The sequence below is a fragment of the Tasmannia lanceolata genome, unplaced genomic scaffold, assembly GCF_043159265.1.
Source record: "Tasmannia lanceolata isolate RefF3 unplaced genomic scaffold, GAP_Taslan_0.1 ptg000002l, whole genome shotgun sequence".
NCBI classification, from domain to species: domain Eukaryota; kingdom Viridiplantae; phylum Streptophyta; class Magnoliopsida; order Canellales; family Winteraceae; genus Tasmannia; species Tasmannia lanceolata.
In genome coordinates this window covers 43,080,974-43,103,167 of record NW_027518679.1, presented here as the reverse complement: position 1 = coordinate 43,103,167, position 22,194 = coordinate 43,080,974, and the positions used below count along the sequence as shown (strand labels likewise).

Sequence of the window (22,194 nt, the reverse complement as noted above, 5' to 3'; positions counted from 1 at the left end):
GACACAGGAATTGAGTGTCGGATTCGTCAAACCTCAAAAAGAATGATTCGTGGATTCGCCAAAATATTATAATTAATTCTCAAATTTTATTTTTTATATATAATAATATGGTTATAAGTTATAACAAGTAATATATTGAATGTTTTAATAGGTTAAATAGATCTAATATTTTATTTTCATTTAAGAAACTTAATATTATGATGGGTAAAACTCAAAACATATGGTAATTGTAAAGTTGTGGTAGTAGTAGCCACTAGCCAGACACAACAGATAAAAGAGATCTAGAAGTGTCTTGAAGAATCTTGAAGCATTGGAATCTGAGACGTGTCCAACACGGATTCTTTGCCTATTTAGAAGAATCCAAGAAGTAACAGTGCTGCTGGACGGAAATGTGACTTGAAATTACTAATTGTTCCTTTGTAAATTTGCATACTTCAATTTAACGGTTTGAACATGATTCCATATACGAAACTACAATGATGAGCTTTTGTAAAGTTGTGGTAATAGTATCCAGAAACAACAGATAAAAGAGATCTAGAAGTGTCTCGGAGAATCTTGAAGCATTCGAATCTGAGACGTGTCCAACACGGATTCTTTGCCTATTTAGAAGAATCCAAGAAGTAACAGTGCTGCTGGACGGAAATGTGACATGAAATTACTAATTGTTCCTTTGTAAATTTGTGTACTTCAATTTAATGATTTGAACATGATTCCATATACGAAACTAAAATGATGAGCTTAAGCACAAAGAAACAATTTGAAATATGAAATAGCACAAGAATCATTAATTAACAAGGCAATACCAGCTTTGCACTCTCTTTCGCTGTCACCTCTGGAATACAGTTATGAAGTGGCTCAACATGTTGACTACCATCCAGTTGTACCCCAATAAAGTACTGTACTTCACCCTGTTTACAAAATAAATAAATAAATACCCACATATGTGTGTGCATTTAATTCATCTAAGGGAGTCTCCATAGAAAAAATAAATATGTAAAGGATACAAGATTTGATTTAAAAATTCTTGTCATAGATTGTACCTTCTGGTCACGCATGGGCTGGAGATGGAACAGATTCCAGAATTTTTTCCCTGGATCAATTCAAACAGCTTAAATAATATTATTGAAGACAAAAAACAAATGAAGAATAAGACTATTAAACTGTATATTAAACTGTGTGTGTGCGCGTTTTTAGCAGAGAGAAGTTAAGGGTGGAAATCTCAACAAGGATCCCTTTGAAAGATTGCCTTTATAAGAAGAGGTAAATTTCGATATGGAACTTCTAGACGATGGGTGATTATTAACTCAAATTGCCCAAATTGCTTTACCAAGCTCAAGGTAGTGTTTATCTTGTCCTTGTACATGGCAATGTAGTACACCATTTCATGAGACTTCGATACGGTTTTTGGAATGACTAGTCAAAAGGCATTTCATATTTTATAAGACAAGGCCATAGAGTTGAGGCAGAGAATTTCACTGTCCAGTGCATTATGATACACCTTGACCATACAAATAAGAAAGTAAACAAGGTGAATGCCCTTCTCTGTCTATTGTAAGACCGGAGAACTTACAGTGAAATCTATTGCAGACTTTAAAATGTCAAAGTTTCCAACTAAGCAAGAGAGAAGCCACCATGAAGATAACAAGAAAGAGACCAGATAAACTTCCCATCCATTGTGAAATGCACTATTCACAGCATTCATCTAGTCACGTTGGCAAGAAGAGTGATTGAGGAAACTGTTTAGGCCATGCCTGACCACCAGGAATTTGCTTTCATGATAAATCGGCAGTCTGCCCATTCCTGGATTCCTTTCCTGATTTTTAGCAACTTAACCCTTGGAATCTACAAATTTGTCATGAAAACAAATTCCTGGTAGCCAAACGTGCCCCTTAAGGTTTTTGTGAAAGTAAGGATTTTACGATTATCATAAAGAGGAACAATCTAAACGTTTCATATCTAAAATAGGATGATTATTTGGGTTAAACATAATCGACAGATTTGAGAGTTGTTCCTTTTATAAAAAAAAATTGAGATATAAAATTCCCCTAGACACTTAGGTTTTATTACGGCCATTGTGAATAAATTTTTTTAACCAATTTGATCAAAGATCTGATGGGTAGTTAGATTAATCACAGCCATCAAGTTTACAAGGCGGTTAGAAATTATTATAGCTATTTAGTTTTGACATGCACGTCATCACCTGAGCCTGATGGTCAATATACCCAAGTGAAGATGCGTTAAGCTGAAGTAATGAAGGTAGTAACAGTAATATAACCCAAATGTACTGTACGCTGCACAACAAATGTCTATGAGGTAGTATACCGATCCATCAACTTAGACGTTACGTGAGATGGATCCGATGATTAGGCACGTGGATACTTTTAGACAAAGGGTGAGAGCTCCCGTTGATATAGGGAGAGTATAAGAGTTGAGAATGAACTCAAGGGGTTTAAGGGAATTATATCAACGTTTGAAGGGATTTTGACATCTTGTCTATGTACATATTAATGAATCGATCTCAAAGATAAGGCAACCCAACGAGGGCTAGTTAACAGAGTTGACAGGATGGATGCCCTTATTATATTACCAAGTTTTCTTTGAATAAGGCCGCAGTATTGTAAAAATATCCATAATGTATGACCTCCTAAAAGAAAATTATATCCATAATGAATGACCTCCTAAAAGAAAATTACAAAGTAAAATAAATCAAACACCAATCCAAGGTAACATTGAGTCAAGAAACAAAATTATGCCAATTCAAAATTATAAAGTAAACATACCACTTTTTGTATAGTTTATCAGTTGCACTGTGACATCTGTTTGGTTATCAATTGCCTGCCTTATTTTTCTCACAGTTGCTGGATCAGTTTCAGGGCCTTGGAGAAACCTGTAGAAACAATAAAATTCGAGAAGATAAGAATAAAATGAATGAAAGTTAAATATTGTTAGGGCATTTGAAAATTGATTCTTATCATTTATTTCTTGGGGTTTCGATTTTGGGTTAGGGTTAAGTGTTCTCTTTGGTTGATGCGGGAAACACGAGTAACCCCAAGCACTCTGCTCCACCCTCCAGATGCACTTAATGGAGCCCATTGCTAACATTAGGCCCCCATCGATCGAAAATCATCATCAAGGGCTCCAATTCTTCAAAAATTACATTTCAAGCAACAAATTTGGTCATACCATTGCACTCAAAACAATGCAATTGCTCCAACAGACTTTCGGATCCATAAATTTTCCATTATTAAATCCTCCAAAAAAAGCACTAAAATCATTCCATCGAGATCAGCTAGGAATCACAGCCGAAATACATAAACTGCCCTTTATCTACAAAAAAAAGGGCAATAAGATCATTTCGGTAGTCTATCTCAACATCAGTAATTTAGGAAATACCTCCCGAGTTCAAAATCAATCTCCTTTGGGTTGCACAATATCCCAGGTTTTGTAGGGGTTTTGTGTGGTTTTTGGTTACATCATAGGCAAAATACTATGTTTGATTGCATGTGGAGTTTCGAAGTGCCAATAGACAACTTAGCTTGTCTCCTTGTATCCTTCTTGTCTGGTGATGTAGCATACCATCAAACTACTAGAAAAATCTACGCTAAAATCCAAAATAATGATTTTTTGCTAGTAGAATCTTGGGATTGATGCTTTTTTTCTCTCTCTTCTCTGTCTCTCTTCCCTTTATATATTGGTAATGACACCCCTACTACTACTCTACGAGGTTGAGAACCAAACACTACTTACCATTACTCCACAAGGTAAACCACGAAGAGACTACATGGCTTGTCTCCTCCATGTTGACTACTTGAGTTTTAATTCACCACTACCCTACGAGATAACTGCCAAGCTTGAAGAGTGAAAAGAGTTTCTAGGAAGCAGAATTATTTTTTATTAAGAGGACTTGTAGCAACTTTCTTGTCTCAATCTTCTTCTAATTCAGTTAAGAAGAAATTTCAGTACACAACTCTTCTTCTATCGCTTTATTTTTTACTTTTAGCACCATTTGAGCAAAGACAGGTACTAGTAGAGACCAAGAGGACATATAGGGTGCTAAACTTTGGTTCCTTCAGTATCTCTATACATGACAGGCTTTTTATCCCTGGTTTTCTTAAAAACAAAAAATTAAAATCATCTAAAGAGGTTGTGGTATGACTTGAGAGAACCTAGTGTGCCCTTATGGGTTGATTCTCGAACAAAATCAGAGATGGTGACTTAAAAATCTGAAAATTTTCATTCCCAGCTGAACCCTTAGTGAGGTAACCAATAAATTGGCAAAGTCAGGTAAACTTTTAAGTATGCCATATGTATAGTGGGTGTTTTGCCAAAAGTTTTAACATGTTATGCCTTAGTAATGGCTAGTCTTCCGTATCAAAATTACCAAATAGCAATTATCTTAATGTATGTACAATAAAATATTTTTTGTTGCCAATCTCTTTTATATTCCACATGAAAATTATTATATATTGCAAGAGAGAACATTTTTCTTTTCTTTTTGTTGGAAGATATTTGCTTAACAGCAAACATGCAGAATAAACCTAATTATGTGATTTATTTCGTACAGTTTATTACATTTTATGTGTCGAGTAAAAATATCTCGAAAGAAATATTTGATTGTGCATTCAATTAGGCCCAATAAATATATTTACTGAAGGAATAAAATGACCCTATGTAATGCACCCAAGCAATTTATAGAAGAAATGTTCATTAAAGTAATCCTTTGAGTCATGGTTTCAAGCCAGAAAGTCTAATGTCAGAAGTGTCACAATTATTAAATTTGTTTTCATTTCGCTCAATAGAGTCAATAATCAATAAGTGTATAATAATTTCATAAAGCAAGATTAGTTAGCAAAGTTTCTGAAAATGTACCTGCAATTTCTTCCCAAGATTTCTTCACGGCTGTATTCAGTCAGCTCCAAGAAGCTATCTGATGCAAAAATCTGAGAATTTGAACAGTTAGAGTGTTCTTTTCTTTTGAATAGACAAGTATGTTTAGAAGTTCAGTAGGAGAGGAAGTTGAATAAGGGTTAGCAATTTGAATTGAAATCTTACGATGGGATTATCGGGCAATCTTGGATCAGTGATGACAAAGTTTTTCTCGATACGTTCAAGTGTTGTAGCAAGATCAAGACCCCTTCTCTTTTCTCTTGGCCGTGCTTTGTCATCAAAACTGTCAGGACTTTCGTCTTCACTTTCTTGAAGTAGTTCGCTCTCCATCGTTGGTTCAAGCTCACGGTTCTCCACATTCGAATGTCCTTTCCCGATACGTCTGCAGTCAAGGAAACCAGGAGCCCATGAATTTGAATGGAAAATTTTTTTTGTCTTCTCATTGTGAACAGAATGAAACTTTTCAGGCAGGGAAAATTTTGTCTTATCATTAAACGCGTTTTTTGGCCAACTTTCCAAATTTACCCCCGCTAGATTTTGTAAATGACAAAATTTTAAACGCATTTTTTTAGTGTTTATTACATTTTTGGAACCAATATCATATTAAACTTGGTTTTTTCCCTTCCCATTTTTTGTTGAATCACAGTTTGCTAACTATGCTCTTTTTCCATTATACAGGGCCAGGGAAGAAAAGGGGGTGAATATATCATTTCCCAAGTAATAGAAAAACAAAATAGGGAGAAAGACCCTACCCCATGAGGGAACGCAGTCCTGATTTCCTTGGTTTCTTTCCTCCTTCAGGCATCTCGCTGATACTTTGCATTGAAATCCTCATACCACCATGTGAATTACGTCTAGCAGGAGCAATATTCTCTGAATATCTTCTTCCAATGGCTTCTGATCTTGCTTGTTCTCCGCCTCCTTCAGATTTTCGCATAAACGGAGCGCAGTTTGTTGATTCGGAAAGTGCCCGGGGATGCTTTACTGCCAATAAAAGCTCAGAAACAGAGCTTTCAGCCATCTCTTTCTGTCGAGCTGCAACGAGTTGAAGTATAAATGATTAAATAACACCAACTCTAACAGATTAAGCTTTTGGAGTAATTGGTTGTTTCACACAAAAGACATTACATATTAGCGAGACTGATCATATTTTATCATATATGATATATATATAATCACCTAATCATATTAATAATCAGTCCATAAAGTGTCATGTGTAAAGTGAAATAGACAGTTCTATGGATAACATGATCTTGTCTTATTATTCTACAGAATTCTTGCAAATTTTATTATATGTTTTGATTTATCTCTTAATGTTTGCTACTAATATGATGCCCTATAAAAGTATAAATTTCTGATATATGGTTGACAATCAATTTTGGCTACTGATATTAGCACTACCACGTTTTAATAATTGCACAAACTCATCCTGTCTTTTCTGCTTTGATTGGATTTTCAGAACTTTTTGGGAACTGTTATAACCTTTGACAGCTGTTTAAATAATACAAGACGAGAAGTTGGTGCAATTATTAAAACATGGTATGCCAATATCAGTAGCCTCATTTTATAGTTATATAACATGTTGTATTAAAACTCATAGAAACTTTTTGAATCTGTTCTCTATGGAGATAACAAACCAGGCTAATATTATCCTTGGATAGGCTTGCTATCCTTTGTTCACATCATGTACATCCTCAATGGGTAGGGTATACCATACAAGCAGGGTATCCAATCACAACTTCCCAAGGGTCCGTCTGGATGCATGTTAAGTAGAAGGAAAATAAAGGGAGATGATATTTTCACCCTCCTGCAGTACGCATACGCCCCCCTTATAACGTTAACAGTGGGAAACTTTAACGCTTTTTGTCGTCAAATCATGTTAAAAGGGGGGCGAATGAGTACTGCAGGGGAGGTGAAAATATCATCGCCCAAAATAAAATGATGTCATTTTCTAAGTATACCAAAGTAGAAATAAATAAAAACATGTTTACTTTCCCTTTCCTCTTGGCCTGGGAGGAAACTCAAAATGTCCTAGGAAAGCGAAAATGACATCATTTTACGTTCTTTTCCAATGAAAACACTTTTTAGATTGGCAACCAAAATGACCCACGGGTTTATCCAAGATAAAATTATTCCAAGCAGGGTAGCCAATCCTAGTAACCGCTTAACCAATGGGTCTCTATCTCCAAGGAGCACTGCACCTCTAGGACTGTGTTTGTTTGTTTTTTTTTTTTACAGTGGTATGATTTCATTTAAAAAGCAGTCCCACGACCGAAACAGTCATGGAATAAAGGGAACAAGAAAAAGAAGAAAACAGAAACTGATCTACAATACTCTAGGAGGAAAGAAGTCAAAAATCTCTAACTCATGTATAGTAGCTCCATCACAAGCTAATTTGTCGGCCTCTCCATTCGCCAATCTCCTGACATGGATAAAGCGCACCAAAGGACCCCACACACGATCTAGAATCTCATCTGTAAACTCTGAAAATCTCCAGGGGCGAGGGGATCTCCCATCCAGCCATATGATAATATTAAGGGAATCACCCTCCACCACTAGGTTGTCCAATTCACTCTCTGCCTACAGTCTTATTCCAGGAGGATCACCCTCACTTCTGCCTTATCTATAAACTCTGAAAATCTCCAGGGGCGAGGGGATCTCCCATCCAGCCATTTGATAATATTAAGGGAATCACCCTCCAGCATTAGGTAGTCCAATTCACTCTCTGCCGACAGTCTTATACCTAGAGGTTGGAGGATCACTCCCACTTCTGCCTCATTAGAATCCTTTATACCGATCGGCCTGCTAGACTCGTCTCTAAGAATATCACATATGCCGGCCGGACCTGGGTTACTCAAACTAGAGCCGTCAAAGTTTCACTTCTGCCAATCAAGGTCAAGGGACTTCAACGTAGGAGCAACGATCTCCTTTCGCTCCTTACTGAAGCAAATCTCCTTCCAGCAACGTCTAATTTTTGAAGCCGTGTACAAATTAAAACAGGGAAGGAGTTTGGCCCAGGAAATGAGTACGGATATAATCCTTGAAAAAGATGAGGATGCACTTTTGACAACATTCTTAAAGGTGCGAGCATTCCTCTCTTTCCATATGACCCAAATGGCGGCCAACAAAACTAGTTTCCAAATAAGCATACCCTTTCTAGCGGCTAGGGCACGACGCAAAGAACTAGCTGTCTAGGAGCTCAGAAATGTGACTGGGAAACCCCACGAAGTCCCAAACAATTCAAAGATTTTAGCCTAAACCTTTGAAGCATACCTGCAATGAAGGAACATATGGTCCACTGATTCGACCTCACCCACACAGACCGCAGTGGTCAATAATGAGCATATGACAATGGTGGAGATGATCAATGGTTTGAATCCTATTCTGGAATGTTGTCCACCCCAATGCGCAGACTCTAGGGAGAGCTGGAATGTTCCAAACTCTGGATAGTTTGGAGGGAGGAGAGGAGGAAGCAAGGAGGAGGTAGAACGATTTCACTGAGATGGTTCCAAAGGCATTCAAGATCCAAACCCTCTTGTCTCTGCCATCTATCCCAACATAATAGGACTCCAAGGAATGGATTAGAGAGGCTACCCTATCCACTTCCCTTTAAAAGAAGTTTCGTCTGAATGCTATATTCCAAAATATCCTATCTCCTGCTCTCTCAAAACAATCATGCACCAAAGCTTCTAAATTGGACGACACTCTAAAAAGGTCCATGAATAGATTAATGAGAGGCTCTTCAGAGAACCATTTGTTACGCTAGAACTTTACTCTGTCTCCACTGTATACTCTATATCTGATTCCTTCTTAGAATTTGTTGTTCTGCCTCAAAATGTCCGGTGTAGGATGTTTCATTATCTATTTTATCTCTTTAATTAATTAGCATTAGATAGGATTTTTAGGGATAATGTTTATTATAATTTCTCTTTAATCAGTTAGATAAAGATAGAGTTTATCTTAGTTTGGGATAGAGCTGGAGAGTCTATAAATATTGATGTACAGTATATGTAAAAAAAACAGATCTCTGATGGAATAACAAAGTTTCAGTTTCTTTTATGTTTCCTTGTGGATTCAAGGATTGTTTTTTACTTCCTTGTGGATTCAAGGATTTTTATCAGAAGAGAGACGGTGTTCTTCTTCTATTGGGTTGAAGACAGTGATCTTCGCCTTTTCCCGCACGCTTCTGTCGTGTCAATGTCCCTCCATATCGTTAAGGTGTATGATCTATAGATATCATATGAGATCCAATTACCAGTTCTAGGACCATACTTCAACTACCTTTATCCATCGGTGAGATCCTTCCTCACCATATTTCCACAGCCACTTCCCTAGCAGCATTTTATCGACTTCTCACAATCAGCGAATCCCAATCCCACATGCTTTTATGGGTTTACATACCTCCTTCCAATTGACTGGGGGCATCTTTTTCTTGTCATCCACACCTCCCCAGAAGAAATTCCTTGGGATTTGCTAAATTATATTAATTACGTTGATCGGACATCTGAGGATGGGGAGATGGTAAATGGGAATATTGGCTAGCACTGCTTATTGACTTCTCTCAGGGACTGATGTATAAATCGATACTATTATTTGTAACATTGAAAATGCCATGATATATACATGTTCGATTGATTTGAACCGGTCATTTGATAAGCTTTGCCTTTTTTTATCCCAATTTTAATGATGTGTATTTTTTTTTAAATATGGATGGCTAAAAACTACAAATAGGCAACAGTTCGCATTCAACGACAAAAAATACACATTTTGTATGTTAGGATTGCATGATTGAGGTAATTTTGTGGCATAAAAGAACGAATGCGGGACCTATCAAATGAAAGATTCAGATCAATCGCAGGCGGGACCTATCATTGTATTACAATGGAGCCACCCTACTGAAGAATTCCTTAGATATTGTATCTAGGGATAGGTCTTGTCTTTGTTCTCTTGGTTTCACATTTTTAAAAACCCGTAGGGGTCCCCACCAAACCCCAGCTAAAAAAAAAATCCTCCTATAATTGAATGGCATGTGTCTATACTCTATATAGTCCACTCATAGAATCTTGCCAATTGACACTTTTCCTTTTTTCTTTTTTATTATAGTGGAATAATCTGATGAAATTGGTTTTTATCCATGAATTCTTACAAAGAAAAAATGGGAAAAGAGGATATGTGAAATACCATCATATCTGATCAAGGATTCTGGCAACCCATTGGGACGTAGCATCTTATCCTTTGCCCCCTCAGTATGCTTGCTAACCTCCACTTGCATTCTGCAACCATGAAAGAGAATCTCCACCATTATAAGGAGGAACCCACCATTCAAAAAAAAAACATATAGTGGATCCCAATAAAAAAAATGCATGGAATGATTCTAGCCATGGAGTCAACATAGCCTAAAAGAATCTAATTTGTGAAGTAGGATTGATTTGGGTGGTACCCAAAAGTGGCGCTTGAACTTACCCAATGAACTTGAGAACCTTTCCAGACTCATCTTTGATAGGTGATATGGTGAGGAGATTCCAAAAAGGCGATCCATCTTTCTTATAATTCAACAGACGCCCACAGTAACTGCCCCCTGCTTCCAATGCTTCTCTAATCTTTGATACGTCGGAAGGATCAGTTCCAGCGCCTTGAAGGAAGCGGCTGCACTCACAGCAAAACCAATTGGAAACAGAGTTATCAAGCGTATTAGTGACTCAAAATAAATGGACTTAATTAGAGTTTGTAATCACTATGCACCGTGCAGCTTAAGAAAGAAGGCAATGAAAGAAAAAAGGAGACAAAAAGGCAGTCTGAATGAGAATGACTAGTGACTAGAGAGAGGGGGGAATCTTTGTGGGCACCGAAGGTAGACTAACCTGGCCTACATTATGATTTATGGATTTGCTAGCGTCCATCGCAAAAGGCATTTCCTAGTGGGTCTGTTTCATGTAAGACCAGCCACAAGCCCACAAGGGCTCACTTTTCAACAGATTTTGTCTTCATTCACGAGGTGGCTGGTCTCACATGAAATAAAACCATTTGCGAAATGGCTTTTGCAATTGGCGCTAGCGAATCCCCTTTAGGGATTTAAGGAGAGCATATGCAAAGGGGACTATTTGAGAGGAAAAGGCAATTTATGTACAACAATAAGTAGAGAAGCGAACCGATCGGATCCCATCGATTTGGAGAAAATCCAAACCACGGATTAAGGCTGCACACGGTTCAGTCCAGTTCGGTTCAGGGAGGTTTTTTGAACCGAACCGATCCCATCGATTTGAAGAAAATCCAAAGATTAGGGGGTATTGGTGAACCAAACCGAACCGAATTTGACCTATTCGGTTCGGTTCACAATTTATCCGGCTTTTTATTCAGCGTTTATACATATCCAAATCAAATAGTTAAATAAGTTTAGCTATCCAAAAAAAAAAAGGTTTATCTATCCAAATCATCCATCAATCCAGCCATCAACTTAAGAACATATCAAAATCAAGTCATCAACACAAATACATAGTCGTAAATAAGTTGCATTTATATCTAGGGTTGATACTCCTAGGGTGACTACAATGACATAATTACCTCTGGACTACCCAAAATGGCAAAAATGCCTTCTAATAAGAAGACAAAAGAAAGGAGGTGCAATTTTGAGTTAAGGGAGCAGCTAAAAATGGGTGTCTACAAGGTGTGGCCAAAATGGGGTGTCCAGGTAAGATAAACTGTCTCTCGATAAGCCATAATTTTATTCATTTCCCTCTAATTCATGGATACCAAAAAAAAAAAAAAAATCCTACGAAAAAATTTTCCATGAGAAATATTTTTCCTACCTGCAATCCAAACGGGCATTAAAAAAGTTAATGATATTTCCACCCCTTTATTTTGTCTATTCCTAAAAAACGTAGAAGATAAGAGCGACGTACCAATTCCGTCCGACGACCTCTTTGGGCATGTAACCCGTCATCTTAAAAAACCCAGCACTCGCATACATTACCGGATAGTCCGGCTTCGTGGCATCAGACACTACAAAAGTCTGTTGGAAAGTCGAAAGCGCGTCCATCAAATCCTCGGAAACCCTCGGAAACCCCTTTTCCCTCTCACCCGCCTCGGATTCCTCCGAACTCCTCCCAGAATTCCCCGAATTCCTCCACCCCGCGCCACCCCCCTTTTTCTCTGCTTCCTCTCTCGACTTCCTCACCTCAACCCCTTGTGGCTTCCCAGTCTCCTCATCCGTTTTCAAAACTAACCCCCATTCAGCGGCTCTCTGAGCCGCCGAGCCGGTCTCTCCAGCTGGTTGAATTCCAGCTGGTTTTTCTCTGTTGAAGAGTGAGACTGTTTCTTTGGTTTCTTTGAGAGCCATCCATGAAGTTATTTCCTCTTCGGCTCGGCCGGAGTTGGAGAACTTGGAGTCCTCTGGTGGCACTTCTGGGTTGGTACCACGTGGGTCTTCCCGTTTCTGCCACGTGGAGTATGGTGGTAACTTGGGTGGGGTAGGGTTGGGTCTTGAAGAGAATGTTGTGGGGTTGAAGACTTCGAGAGAACCGCGGGAGTCCCTGTGGACTGTTGCTTTTGCTGAGAGATCGGTCGGTTCCATTTTCTCTGTACCACGATCAGATTAGACTTAGAGCCATGAAATTATATATAGAATTAGGGCGATGATATTGTCACCCCCCCTAAATTACGCATTCGCTCCCCTTTTGGCTTGATTTGACGTCAAAAAGCATTAATAAGGGGGGCGAATGCGTACGCAGGGGGGGTGACAATATCATCGCCCTAGAATTATAGATACATGAAATGATATATTTGTACCCTTTTCTTCCCCAGGCCACCCCCTTGTAGTGTAAAAACTAAAAACACTAGTCATAAATACACTTTCGGGGAGGGGGGATATCACTTCCCTACATTTTTATATAGTAAAGTTGATGCAATTTTTCTGTGTGATAGAAATTGGGTCTCGCCCCCAAACCAATTAAATCTTAATTGTGATTGTGTGTTTGAATCTTTCCATTGTTTTTGGCATGTCGTAAGACCATAACTCAATTTTTAGGTCCCATACGACTATGTGCATGTGTTAAAAGGTCCATTTTTATGCTAGACTCACAGGAGCCCTTGTAAAAAATCAGGAAAAGGGCGCAATCATTAGTCAAAACTGCTTCATGGCAGTTATGATCGTGATTTTCTGCGCATCCTAAATTGGTTTTGACCAATGCCTTTCCCTGTCTTTTTGCAAGGGATCCTGTGAGTCTAGCATTCCTCTATCGGATATTAAGATTGGATTCTTGGCCTGATTTTTCAGCCGTGGAAGAATCAAAGTAAGGCCTTCAAGGGGACGGACATTGTATTAAATGTGGTCATGTCCTATTAAGCATTGCTCCGGAGTCACTATATTAAAAAAAAAAAAAAAAAAAAAAAAAAAAAACTTAAATTGAAATAAAAAAAACTTTTATGTGACGCTACTTCAATAGTAAATGTGACAACATTGGGACTGTTCCAATGGTAGATTATTGAAATCTCATATCAGATCTTAGATTTCTATATTCACGATTTTCAAAAGCTATTTTGTTCTATTTGTCTCCAACATGCCAACCTTCTCCCAAAACTGCCTTCATCTCTTTCAAAAACCCCATCCTTCTCTCTTTTTTTTTTTAGAAAAATATCTGGCGTAATAAAATCCCCTCCTTGGAAATGCTCCATTAGGGTGGTTGTTTGGAACAATCTCATAAAAATAGTATCTTTATGTCATTTTCTATATTTTATTTTTCTCCCCAGACTTGTCGGGAATCATAGGACCCACCAATAGCTCTAGAAAAGGGAATTCAAATAGAAAATGTCATTAAAGATTGTTATGTTTCTTCCTACAAGACACTTCCCTTGTCCTCATTGTGCCACGTCTAACGCCCTATTCATTTTGGATTTGGGGAATTTGATCTTTAGTATAAAACTTAATTAGGAGGGGTTCTAAACTGAAGGGCGCCCTTCCAAAAAAAAGAAGTGAAAGGCAAAAAAAAACTTGGCTCTAGAACGGTTTGGAGGAACTTCCTCATCCAAACCGTTCTGGAGCCAAGTTTTTTTTGGTGAAAGGGCGCTCTCATTGGTTGTAAAACACCAGTGTATTAAATGGAATGAAAAGTCAAAGCTCATTAAATACACTTTAGTGTTTTACAACCAACGGGGGTGCCCTTTCACCCAGTTTTGGAAGGGTCCCCATCAGTTTAGAAAAACTCTTACAACCAACGGGGGCGCCCTTTCACCCCTTTTTGGAAGGGTCCCCATCAGTTTAGAAAAACTCTTACAACCAAGGGGGCACCCTTTCACCCCTTTTTGGAAGGGTTCCCATCAGTTTAGAAAAACTCAACTTATTATTGGACTCAAAATTGCATTTTAATTTTGAGTCCAATAATAACTATTGTTTTCCAAACCAAGTCTCAAAATCTAAAATGAAAATGGCCTAAATGACAACACCTTGATCGGATGATCCAACTGATTTTTGTAGTCATTTATCTTATGCATGGGATGGGATGTTCATTCCTCATGCGACAAAGACCATGCAGGCCACGTCATGATGTTCTACAAGATCAATGGCCTCGATTGAACATATATGTCTAATAAATTAAGTTATGTGGGGACTGACTTCCCACTACCATAATTTGATCTTGACACTACTTATTTTCTTTTAGATTTTGGGAACGTATGTTGATAGCATGATCTAAGCAAGGTTTAAAATTTCGGTTTCGGTACCGTTTCGCACCCTGAAATTTCAAAATTTCGGTCGAAATCTGGTACAAACCCAAAACCAATATTTTATTCAATATTAAATTTCGGCAGAAATTTCTGTGAAATTTTAAATTAATATTAAAAAAAACAGATTTTTTGGGCCAAATTTCGGAAAAACAGAAATTTCGAAATTTCGGCCGAAATAAATGACCGTTTCGGTTTTGGGTGATTTTGGTGTCGGTCTCCACCGACGAAATTTAAAACCATGGATCTAAGTATTGTAACAGCCGTGAAAAAATTAATAAAAAAATATAAAACAGTGAGTGGTGCCATTATCAAAATATGGTAGTGCAGATACCAGTCCTTTTTAACTAACCAACAAGTAATTGTGACCATTCATTTGGTAGCTCATCATTAAACCAATGATATCTGCTCTCCCTTGTTTTGATATCGGCACTCCTTTTTCTTTTACATCTCTCCTTTTGGTTGTAGAGGGGTAGTAATTGAAATTGTACAGCCAATGAGAAGAGTGTAAAAAAAAAAAAAAAAAAAAAAAGGAGTGCCAATATAGAAACAAGGGATTCGGAAGTTGTTCCCGCTTTTGATTGATCCGAACCGTCCATTTGAAAGGCATTACTTTTAATCATACCAAGTGGACGGTTCGGATGATTCAAAGGTGCAACCAGTTATTTTATAGTGCGAGACTTTGTGGAGCAAAAATAAGTTCAAAAAAATCACCCATTTAAAAAAAATAAATCAATCAAAAAGACTGAAATACCCCTCGTTTTGCCATAGGCTACATACGAGCTAAAATCAAGAGATGAAAAGAAAACATGGAGAGAGAGAGAGAGAGAGAGAGAGAGAGAGAGTGCAGAAATCATGAGACAATTATAAGAAAATAAGATCGGATGAAAGGAAGAAAAAGCGAAATTAAAAGGAGAAAAAGATAAATCAATCGTTTTCCAGTAGCTAAAGAGCTGAGAAAGGGAATTATAAGTTCAAAAACCGAAGATCTTACAAGAAAACCACAAATCTACTAATCCACAGCCAATTGTAGTCAATTAAGAGAAAATTAGTCAAATTCGAAACGAATAAGGCTGAAACAGAGAATTCTTAAAAGAAGTACCTGTTCTTGGAGTGATTTCTCTTGATCTAGAGGTTGTAGAATTCGGTGTGAGTGATCTGAATTGAAGATCTTGTGTGTGGATTTATGCTTCGGATTTCTTCAGGTAGGAAGAAATTAAAAGGAATTTATGGAGAATGATTGGGGAGCGGTGCCCATCCCTCTTGAGAGAAAACCCACATGGCTCTGCACGTATAGCGAGGGCTATGATATGATGAGAGAGAGAGAAGAGAGAGAGAGAGATAGATTTTGTTACTGGAAAACTCAGAGATCGTTTTGTTTCCCTTTTTAGAAATTTTGAAGGTAGTCGGAAAAAGGTAGAGAGTTTTATGGCGCGACAGGGAAACCGATTGGCTTAAGAAGTTCATGTATGTGGGGCCCACTCAAAAGTAGTTCTTGAGTTTCAAGATAATATCCCAAAATTCTCTCTCCTTCTTTTTCTATTATTTGTAGGGAATTATTATCCGTTATCCACGCACCTTTTGTTAATAATGGCACTCTTTTTTTATTTTTTTATTTTACACTTTCCAGATAGAATGGTCTTTAAAAACCGAGCCTCTTCGGCTCTTTTATCCATAACAGATGATGGTGGTGTTACTGGTGTAAGTTTATCCGGGGGATTTTATCCGTAACAGGGGTGTCAATATCATATATTTACTATATTTTGCTATTTTTGTTAAAATCTTATCAGAACCCGAACTTAGGAAAGATTAATCGACTCCCCATGAGAAAGACACATGGGGAGTGGATTTAAGATATTTGGGAGTCTTTAGAAAATGCCAAAATCTTTGGGCGCCCACTTGTGCCCTCTAATCCGTTGATCTGCTAACTAACTCAAATCTCACTAAGGCCCCTTTTGTTTAAGATTATGGCAACCGATTGTGAGTGCCAAACCGATTATTGGGCTCAACAGTTTCCATAATCTTAAACTAACAGGTCCTAAGGGGCCATTTGGATACACGGATTTTAGAATCATGGATTTCTTCAGAATCCTGGTTGGGCGGATGGCAGAAAAGGGGAGGAGACCATCCAGTCATCTCCTGATTTCTCATCTCTATTTTCGTCGAGCAAGAGAGTAGGAGATCGTCCTAAATTCAGGTTTAGGAATCTCAAGATGGAGGAGAGATTTCTAAAAGGTGGATTTCTTACTTAAAATTCAGGACAAAAATTTTCACCACTTTCAAACTAAAACTTGGATTCTAAAATCCATTTATCCAAACAGATACATGCCAATGAGAACACCTTGTTACCATCCTTATCTTTTTAAATTGTAGGTGTGGGTGGCTCTAATAAAGTGCTTGTGATATATTTTGCCTGTGACATGGATAGCTTATATGATTGGCCCAGCAAAGATGGGCTACATTTATTGGATGATCCCGGTCGTTGAATAGGAAGAGATTTTTACCTTGTTGAAAGAGGATCACTACCTGTGTGAAACAAACTAGGACCGATACTGTATAGGAAAGAAAGTGACAACACGAGCATACTTTTATGGGCACTGATGTGCCCGTGCTACCATATTTTGATAATGGCACTACTCATTTTGTTTTACACTTTTCATATTGAATGTCACAAATTTTCTAAAGGATTCATTAGCCGACCCCCAACTCGTTGGGACAAAGGCTCAGTTGAGTTGAGAATCTAGTGAGATGCCATTATCAAAACATGGTAGCGTGGATATCAGTCTCCGCTTTTATTTATCAATTTTAATTGAGATATGACATGGTTAAAAATAAAAATGAAAAGGCCTTCTTATTGGTCCCTCATAGGTGGGCCCTACGTGAAAGGGGTAAACTAATCCATCTGCATGCGGGACCATTACCATGAAGTATCTTTTTTTGGAAAGTAAAAATGTAATATATCCGACCCCTTTTATTCCCAGCCCCCCTGTGTATGACCGGAAGATTTTCAGGAGGATGGTTGATCAAATCCACCGAAAAATCGATTCTCCCTGTTGCACTTGAAATTGGGGAACCGACCAAACATGTGACTCATCTCTTTCCTTCCCATATGCTACCCTGGCTCTCTTTCTCCTTGCCACCATTATGCACCACACATTGTCTCTCCACTGTTTGCTCCATGTAAAAATTTGACTTCGCATCCCCTTGTCACTCTCATAGCAAGCAAAACGTGATTCGGCAAAAAAGGGGACGGGAAAATTCGAGTTTAATATGGTATTTGTTAAAAAAACGTAGTAAAAAAATTTGAAAACATGAAAAAATAGGGTTAAAAAATTGTCATTTACAAAATATAGTGCGGTATGTGAAACAATTGTTGCTCCGAAAGCTTAAGCGGTTAGAGTTGGTGTTGTTTGATCATCTATACTTCAACGCTCTCCCTCATGTGTGGCCCATCTTTTGGGTTGGCCGTACACGTGGATTTTTAATACGAAGGAGCTGTTCGGTTTTGAACCCAGGACCTTTCATAAGACAATTGCTCTGACGCCATGTGAAAACAACCGAGTAATTGGTTGTTTCATATGAGTCAGGTTCCGATCCTGGGACCTGAGGCAATTGCTCTAAAACGTACGTAGTACATCTAATACACATTTTAAACGTGTTTAAAATGTTTTTTCACAAAAAAAAAATGGAGTTTTTTTTTTCACTGTATAAGTTTAAATGGAGTATTAAATGACACACCAATAAAATATGTTTTTTTTTTAAACAAAACTTCATTTAAAATGGTGTTTTGCTAACTAATGGTCCTCTCTACCAAATCTCACTTGCTCATCAACACTATGCATTCGGTGCTGTCTATTTATTTTTCGCTCTCAATTTTCTAATTGTGTACCTAAACCCTAAGCTTACTAATCCAATGTGTGTGTGTGTGTGTGTGAGAGAGAGAGAGAGAGAGAGAGAGAGAGAGAGAGAGATTTGATAGTTCTTGTGCACGAGCGCGCCAGCAGGGTTGTCGAGGATGGGAAGGGAATTTAAGAATTGTTGATGGGCCTACATTAAAAATGGAAATGTCGATGCATGGAGAGGCAGACCATGTCCAGTAAATAAGGGGGAAAATATAAATTAAAAAGGAGAATTTCGATCCTACTACATACTAATAGATGTGCAAATAATGGTTATAATATTCTTATATCTTTCCTTGTTAGATTAGCTTAAATTAATTTTATTTGCAAATAAGGACTAAATTTGGTGATATCCAAAGAGACCCTAAAGATCTATTTGGAAATATGATTTTTTTTTTCAGATTTTTTTCATTAAAAAATAAATTTCCCAATGTTTGCTAAACTCAGCCTTCATGGATTTTTTTTCAACATAGAAAACTTGAGGAATGATAGATACAAGGGCCCTCTTTATGCAAGGGCCAAAGAAGGATTCTTTGGCCCTTGCATAAAGAGGGCCCTTGCGTCTATCATCCATCATAAAACTTTCCTCTTTTTTTTAAGGTAAACAACAAGCCTACAAGAGTTAGAAATTTTATATTCCATGGAATATACTTCTTATAGAAATTGTTATTTTCCATAATTTTCTTTCCCCTAGAACCAAATGCCCCCTAAATTGTATCATTTTTTTAATTGGTCCGATATCATTTTTCTTCTTTTATTGTTCTCGCGTCAAATATAATATATTGCAAAAGGGAACAAGTTCATATTTCCGTCTTTTATTGTTCGCACACAAAATATAATACACTTCAAAAAAAGAGTTAATTTCTATATGATCTGTTGGATCAAATATCATGGGTGGTACTTTTGTCGCACTGCTTACACGAGCATGCCCGATTAGGCACCATATAATTTCTCTAAAAAGAAAAGAAAAAAAATTCCTTATTATGAGATATTTTCTCATCGCAAAATTCATTTATGCTGATCATGAAAAGCATTGTATTTTTTAATGTACAGAATGAAAATATCCCAATTAACATATTTATTGTGCATAAGAAAGTTCCCCAACAGACGACGGTGACATCGAACGCCCTTCATAGCCAAACTCATTTATCTTATAATGGCAGTTGCTACACCTCAACCAACTTACCTACCTCCAGCCCAACTTGAATACTTGAGCATTTGAACACCCTTTATTAGAAGGATTCTTTGTAGGGGTGCAACTCGGGTTGGGTTGAACCCGAACCCGACGGGTTGAACCCGATTTTTGGGCGGGTTGGGTTGACCAATTTCGGGTTGGGTTTGGGTCCGGGTTGGGATTTCGCAACTCGACTTAAATTTGGGTTGGGTTGGGTTGGGGACTAGGCAATCCGACCCGACCCGTGAACCCGCCAAAGATAAACACAGTTTGTCAGTATACATGTTTTTTTTCTTAGTTTTTGATTGTTGACTTTTTAGTTTTTTCTTTCCATCCTTACAATTATAATACTTATTTAATATATCCAAAAAGTAAAGGCAAACAACAAAATAAAGTAAAAAGTAAACAGGTGATTGTCATGGTCTTGACCAGACCCAACTTGGGAAATCGGGTCGGGTCGGGTCGGGTTGGGTTCGGGTTAGGGAAAAATCAATTTGGGATGGGTTGGGTTAGCCAAGCCGGGTTGAAACTCGGGTTGGGTTGGGTTATGGTTGGGGGTTGAAGTTTTCGGGTTGGCCTCAACCCGACCCGAGTTGCACCCCTAATTCTTTGTCACTTGAATACTTGAGCATTTATAAAAGTAAGATCGAGATGCAACACGGGAAGTTCTTGAGAGGTCATCCATCCTAGTAGTACTTTCCGTAGAAGAGTTGTTATTATAAGAAATGATAATAACATCAAACAATATTATCCTTGTCCTATACAACCGTTTGGTAATAGACACCCCACTAACAAAAATAAATAAATCATGCGCAATATAAAGTTGGTAAATTTCATAATCTAGTTCTTGATGCGTAGTTTGTTTGGGATTTTGATAGAGTCCAAAATTGATTGTTGGACCCAAAATTAAGGCCGGTTTGTTTTGAATTTCGAAAACCCATTTTGAGTCCAAAACTGATAATTGAACACCTCCTGATCAAAAGATAAAAAGAGTTTATTAAAATGATGATGGTCGATCTCTAACGCAATGTAACTCTAGGCAATGACTGACGGACTGAGATTTTAGTTGTGTAGCACTGAGGAAGATTGCTTGGAAGGAATTTTTCAGGCAATAAAGAGTTGTGCTTCTGACTAAATTGCTAACCTTAAGACAATTTAAAGATGCAAAAGAAGAATGGAAATTCAAAAGACGCATACTACTCAGATTAAAAATAAAAATAAAAACATAACATGGCTTAGGGACTTAGGGGGAGATAATGCAAGAATGCCATCCAAATGTTGAACAGTTAAACATTAGAATTAAAGATCCCCTCCCAAAAAAATTATCTTTGGTTTACGGAAAAAACCTTGTGGCAATTTTTTGAACTTGAACGTCGACGGTGCAGCTACAGGTAGGGTTGCAACTCGGGTCGGGCGGGTCAGTTTTCCAATACCTGACCCTACCCGAGAAACTGTCTCGGGTTGGCTCGGGTTTTTTCAGATTTTCGACGAGGTTTGTTGATTTTACAAATGTACAGTACATGTAGTCGTACAATTATACACTGATTTTTCGCCGCACAGTGCATATATTTTTCACTTGATGTAACATTACTTCTATTTTTTCTATTTAGACAGATGGAGATGAATATTAATGAATTAATAGTTATTTACTTACAACAAGTGCGATACTAGAGAAAATAGAAAAAGTATATACATAACCAAACATTAAGTTATAAAGTATAAGATCAACATGTTCCAGTGCACTTTTCCGGGATCAAAACTTTGGGAGAAACTTGCAGAGACATACACGTCTAACTAATTGAATTATATGATACTTATTGACTTTTCCAAAACCCTACCCAAGAAGCTATCTCGGGTCGGGTCGGGTTGGGCCGTTTTATTAGTTTTTAAAAGCCCGAGATTCCTCCCATGGTTTTTGTGAGTGGGTTTTAGTTGCAACCCTAGCTACACGCAATCTCGGTATTGAGGGAAGAGGGGATTTTATCATAGATAATAATGGCCGTTTCATATTTGTTGTCTCTCATTTCTATAATCTGAATACTAACATGCTTGCTCAAGCAAGAGCTATGAGAGACGATATCCATTACTTTGCTGCTTTAAATATTAAAAATACCTAGATTGAATATGAAAGTCTTGTCGTTATCATATCATCAGAGGTAAAGACAGATCCCCTTCGCACATTCACTCTATTCTAAAAGAGATAAGAGACATATTATTTGCCATAGATTTTGTTATTACTCACATTTTCAGGGAAGGTAATCTTGTTGTGGACAGCTTGGGCAATCATGCTTGACATCAGCATCATTGCAATTTTTTGGGAATGAGCTACTCCCCCAATAACGCTAGAGGAGCTCTTAAATGCGACCAATTATGTATTCCTTATATTCGCACTAAATAAATATTGTTTGTTTATTTGTAAAGTGGTAATGGGGTTAAGGGTTTTTTTAATTTTTTCCTCTTCTTGTATCTTGTTAGGTTAGAGGCAAGGTTCTATGTTCTCCTCTTGTAACTCTTTTTTTT

General features: G+C 37.7%; 1 protein-coding gene across 2 annotated transcripts in view; it reads right to left on the bottom strand.

Moving 5' to 3' along the window:
- Nucleotides 1-16,034, bottom strand: part of PHOT1 (phototropin 1) — a 35,614-nt gene extending 19,580 nt beyond the window's left edge. For both annotated transcript variants that reach the window (XM_077376838.1, XM_077376839.1), the window contains exons 1-10: nucleotides 15,704-16,034; nucleotides 11,787-12,462; nucleotides 10,351-10,533; nucleotides 10,069-10,160; nucleotides 5,640-5,922; nucleotides 5,053-5,269; nucleotides 4,870-4,940; nucleotides 2,781-2,887; nucleotides 1,041-1,090; nucleotides 804-908 (exon numbers count right to left, since the gene is read on the bottom strand). In XM_077376838.1, the coding sequence (XP_077232953.1) occupies nucleotides 804-908; nucleotides 1,041-1,090; nucleotides 2,781-2,887; nucleotides 4,870-4,940; nucleotides 5,053-5,269; nucleotides 5,640-5,922; nucleotides 10,069-10,160; nucleotides 10,351-10,533; nucleotides 11,787-12,457 (1,779 nt within the window). In that variant the 5' untranslated portion in view covers nucleotides 12,458-12,462; nucleotides 15,704-16,034. The remainder of the gene's footprint in view (nucleotides 1-803; nucleotides 909-1,040; nucleotides 1,091-2,780; nucleotides 2,888-4,869; nucleotides 4,941-5,052; nucleotides 5,270-5,639; nucleotides 5,923-10,068; nucleotides 10,161-10,350; nucleotides 10,534-11,786; nucleotides 12,463-15,703) is intronic.
- Between the last annotated feature and the right edge of the window lie 6,160 nt (nucleotides 16,035-22,194).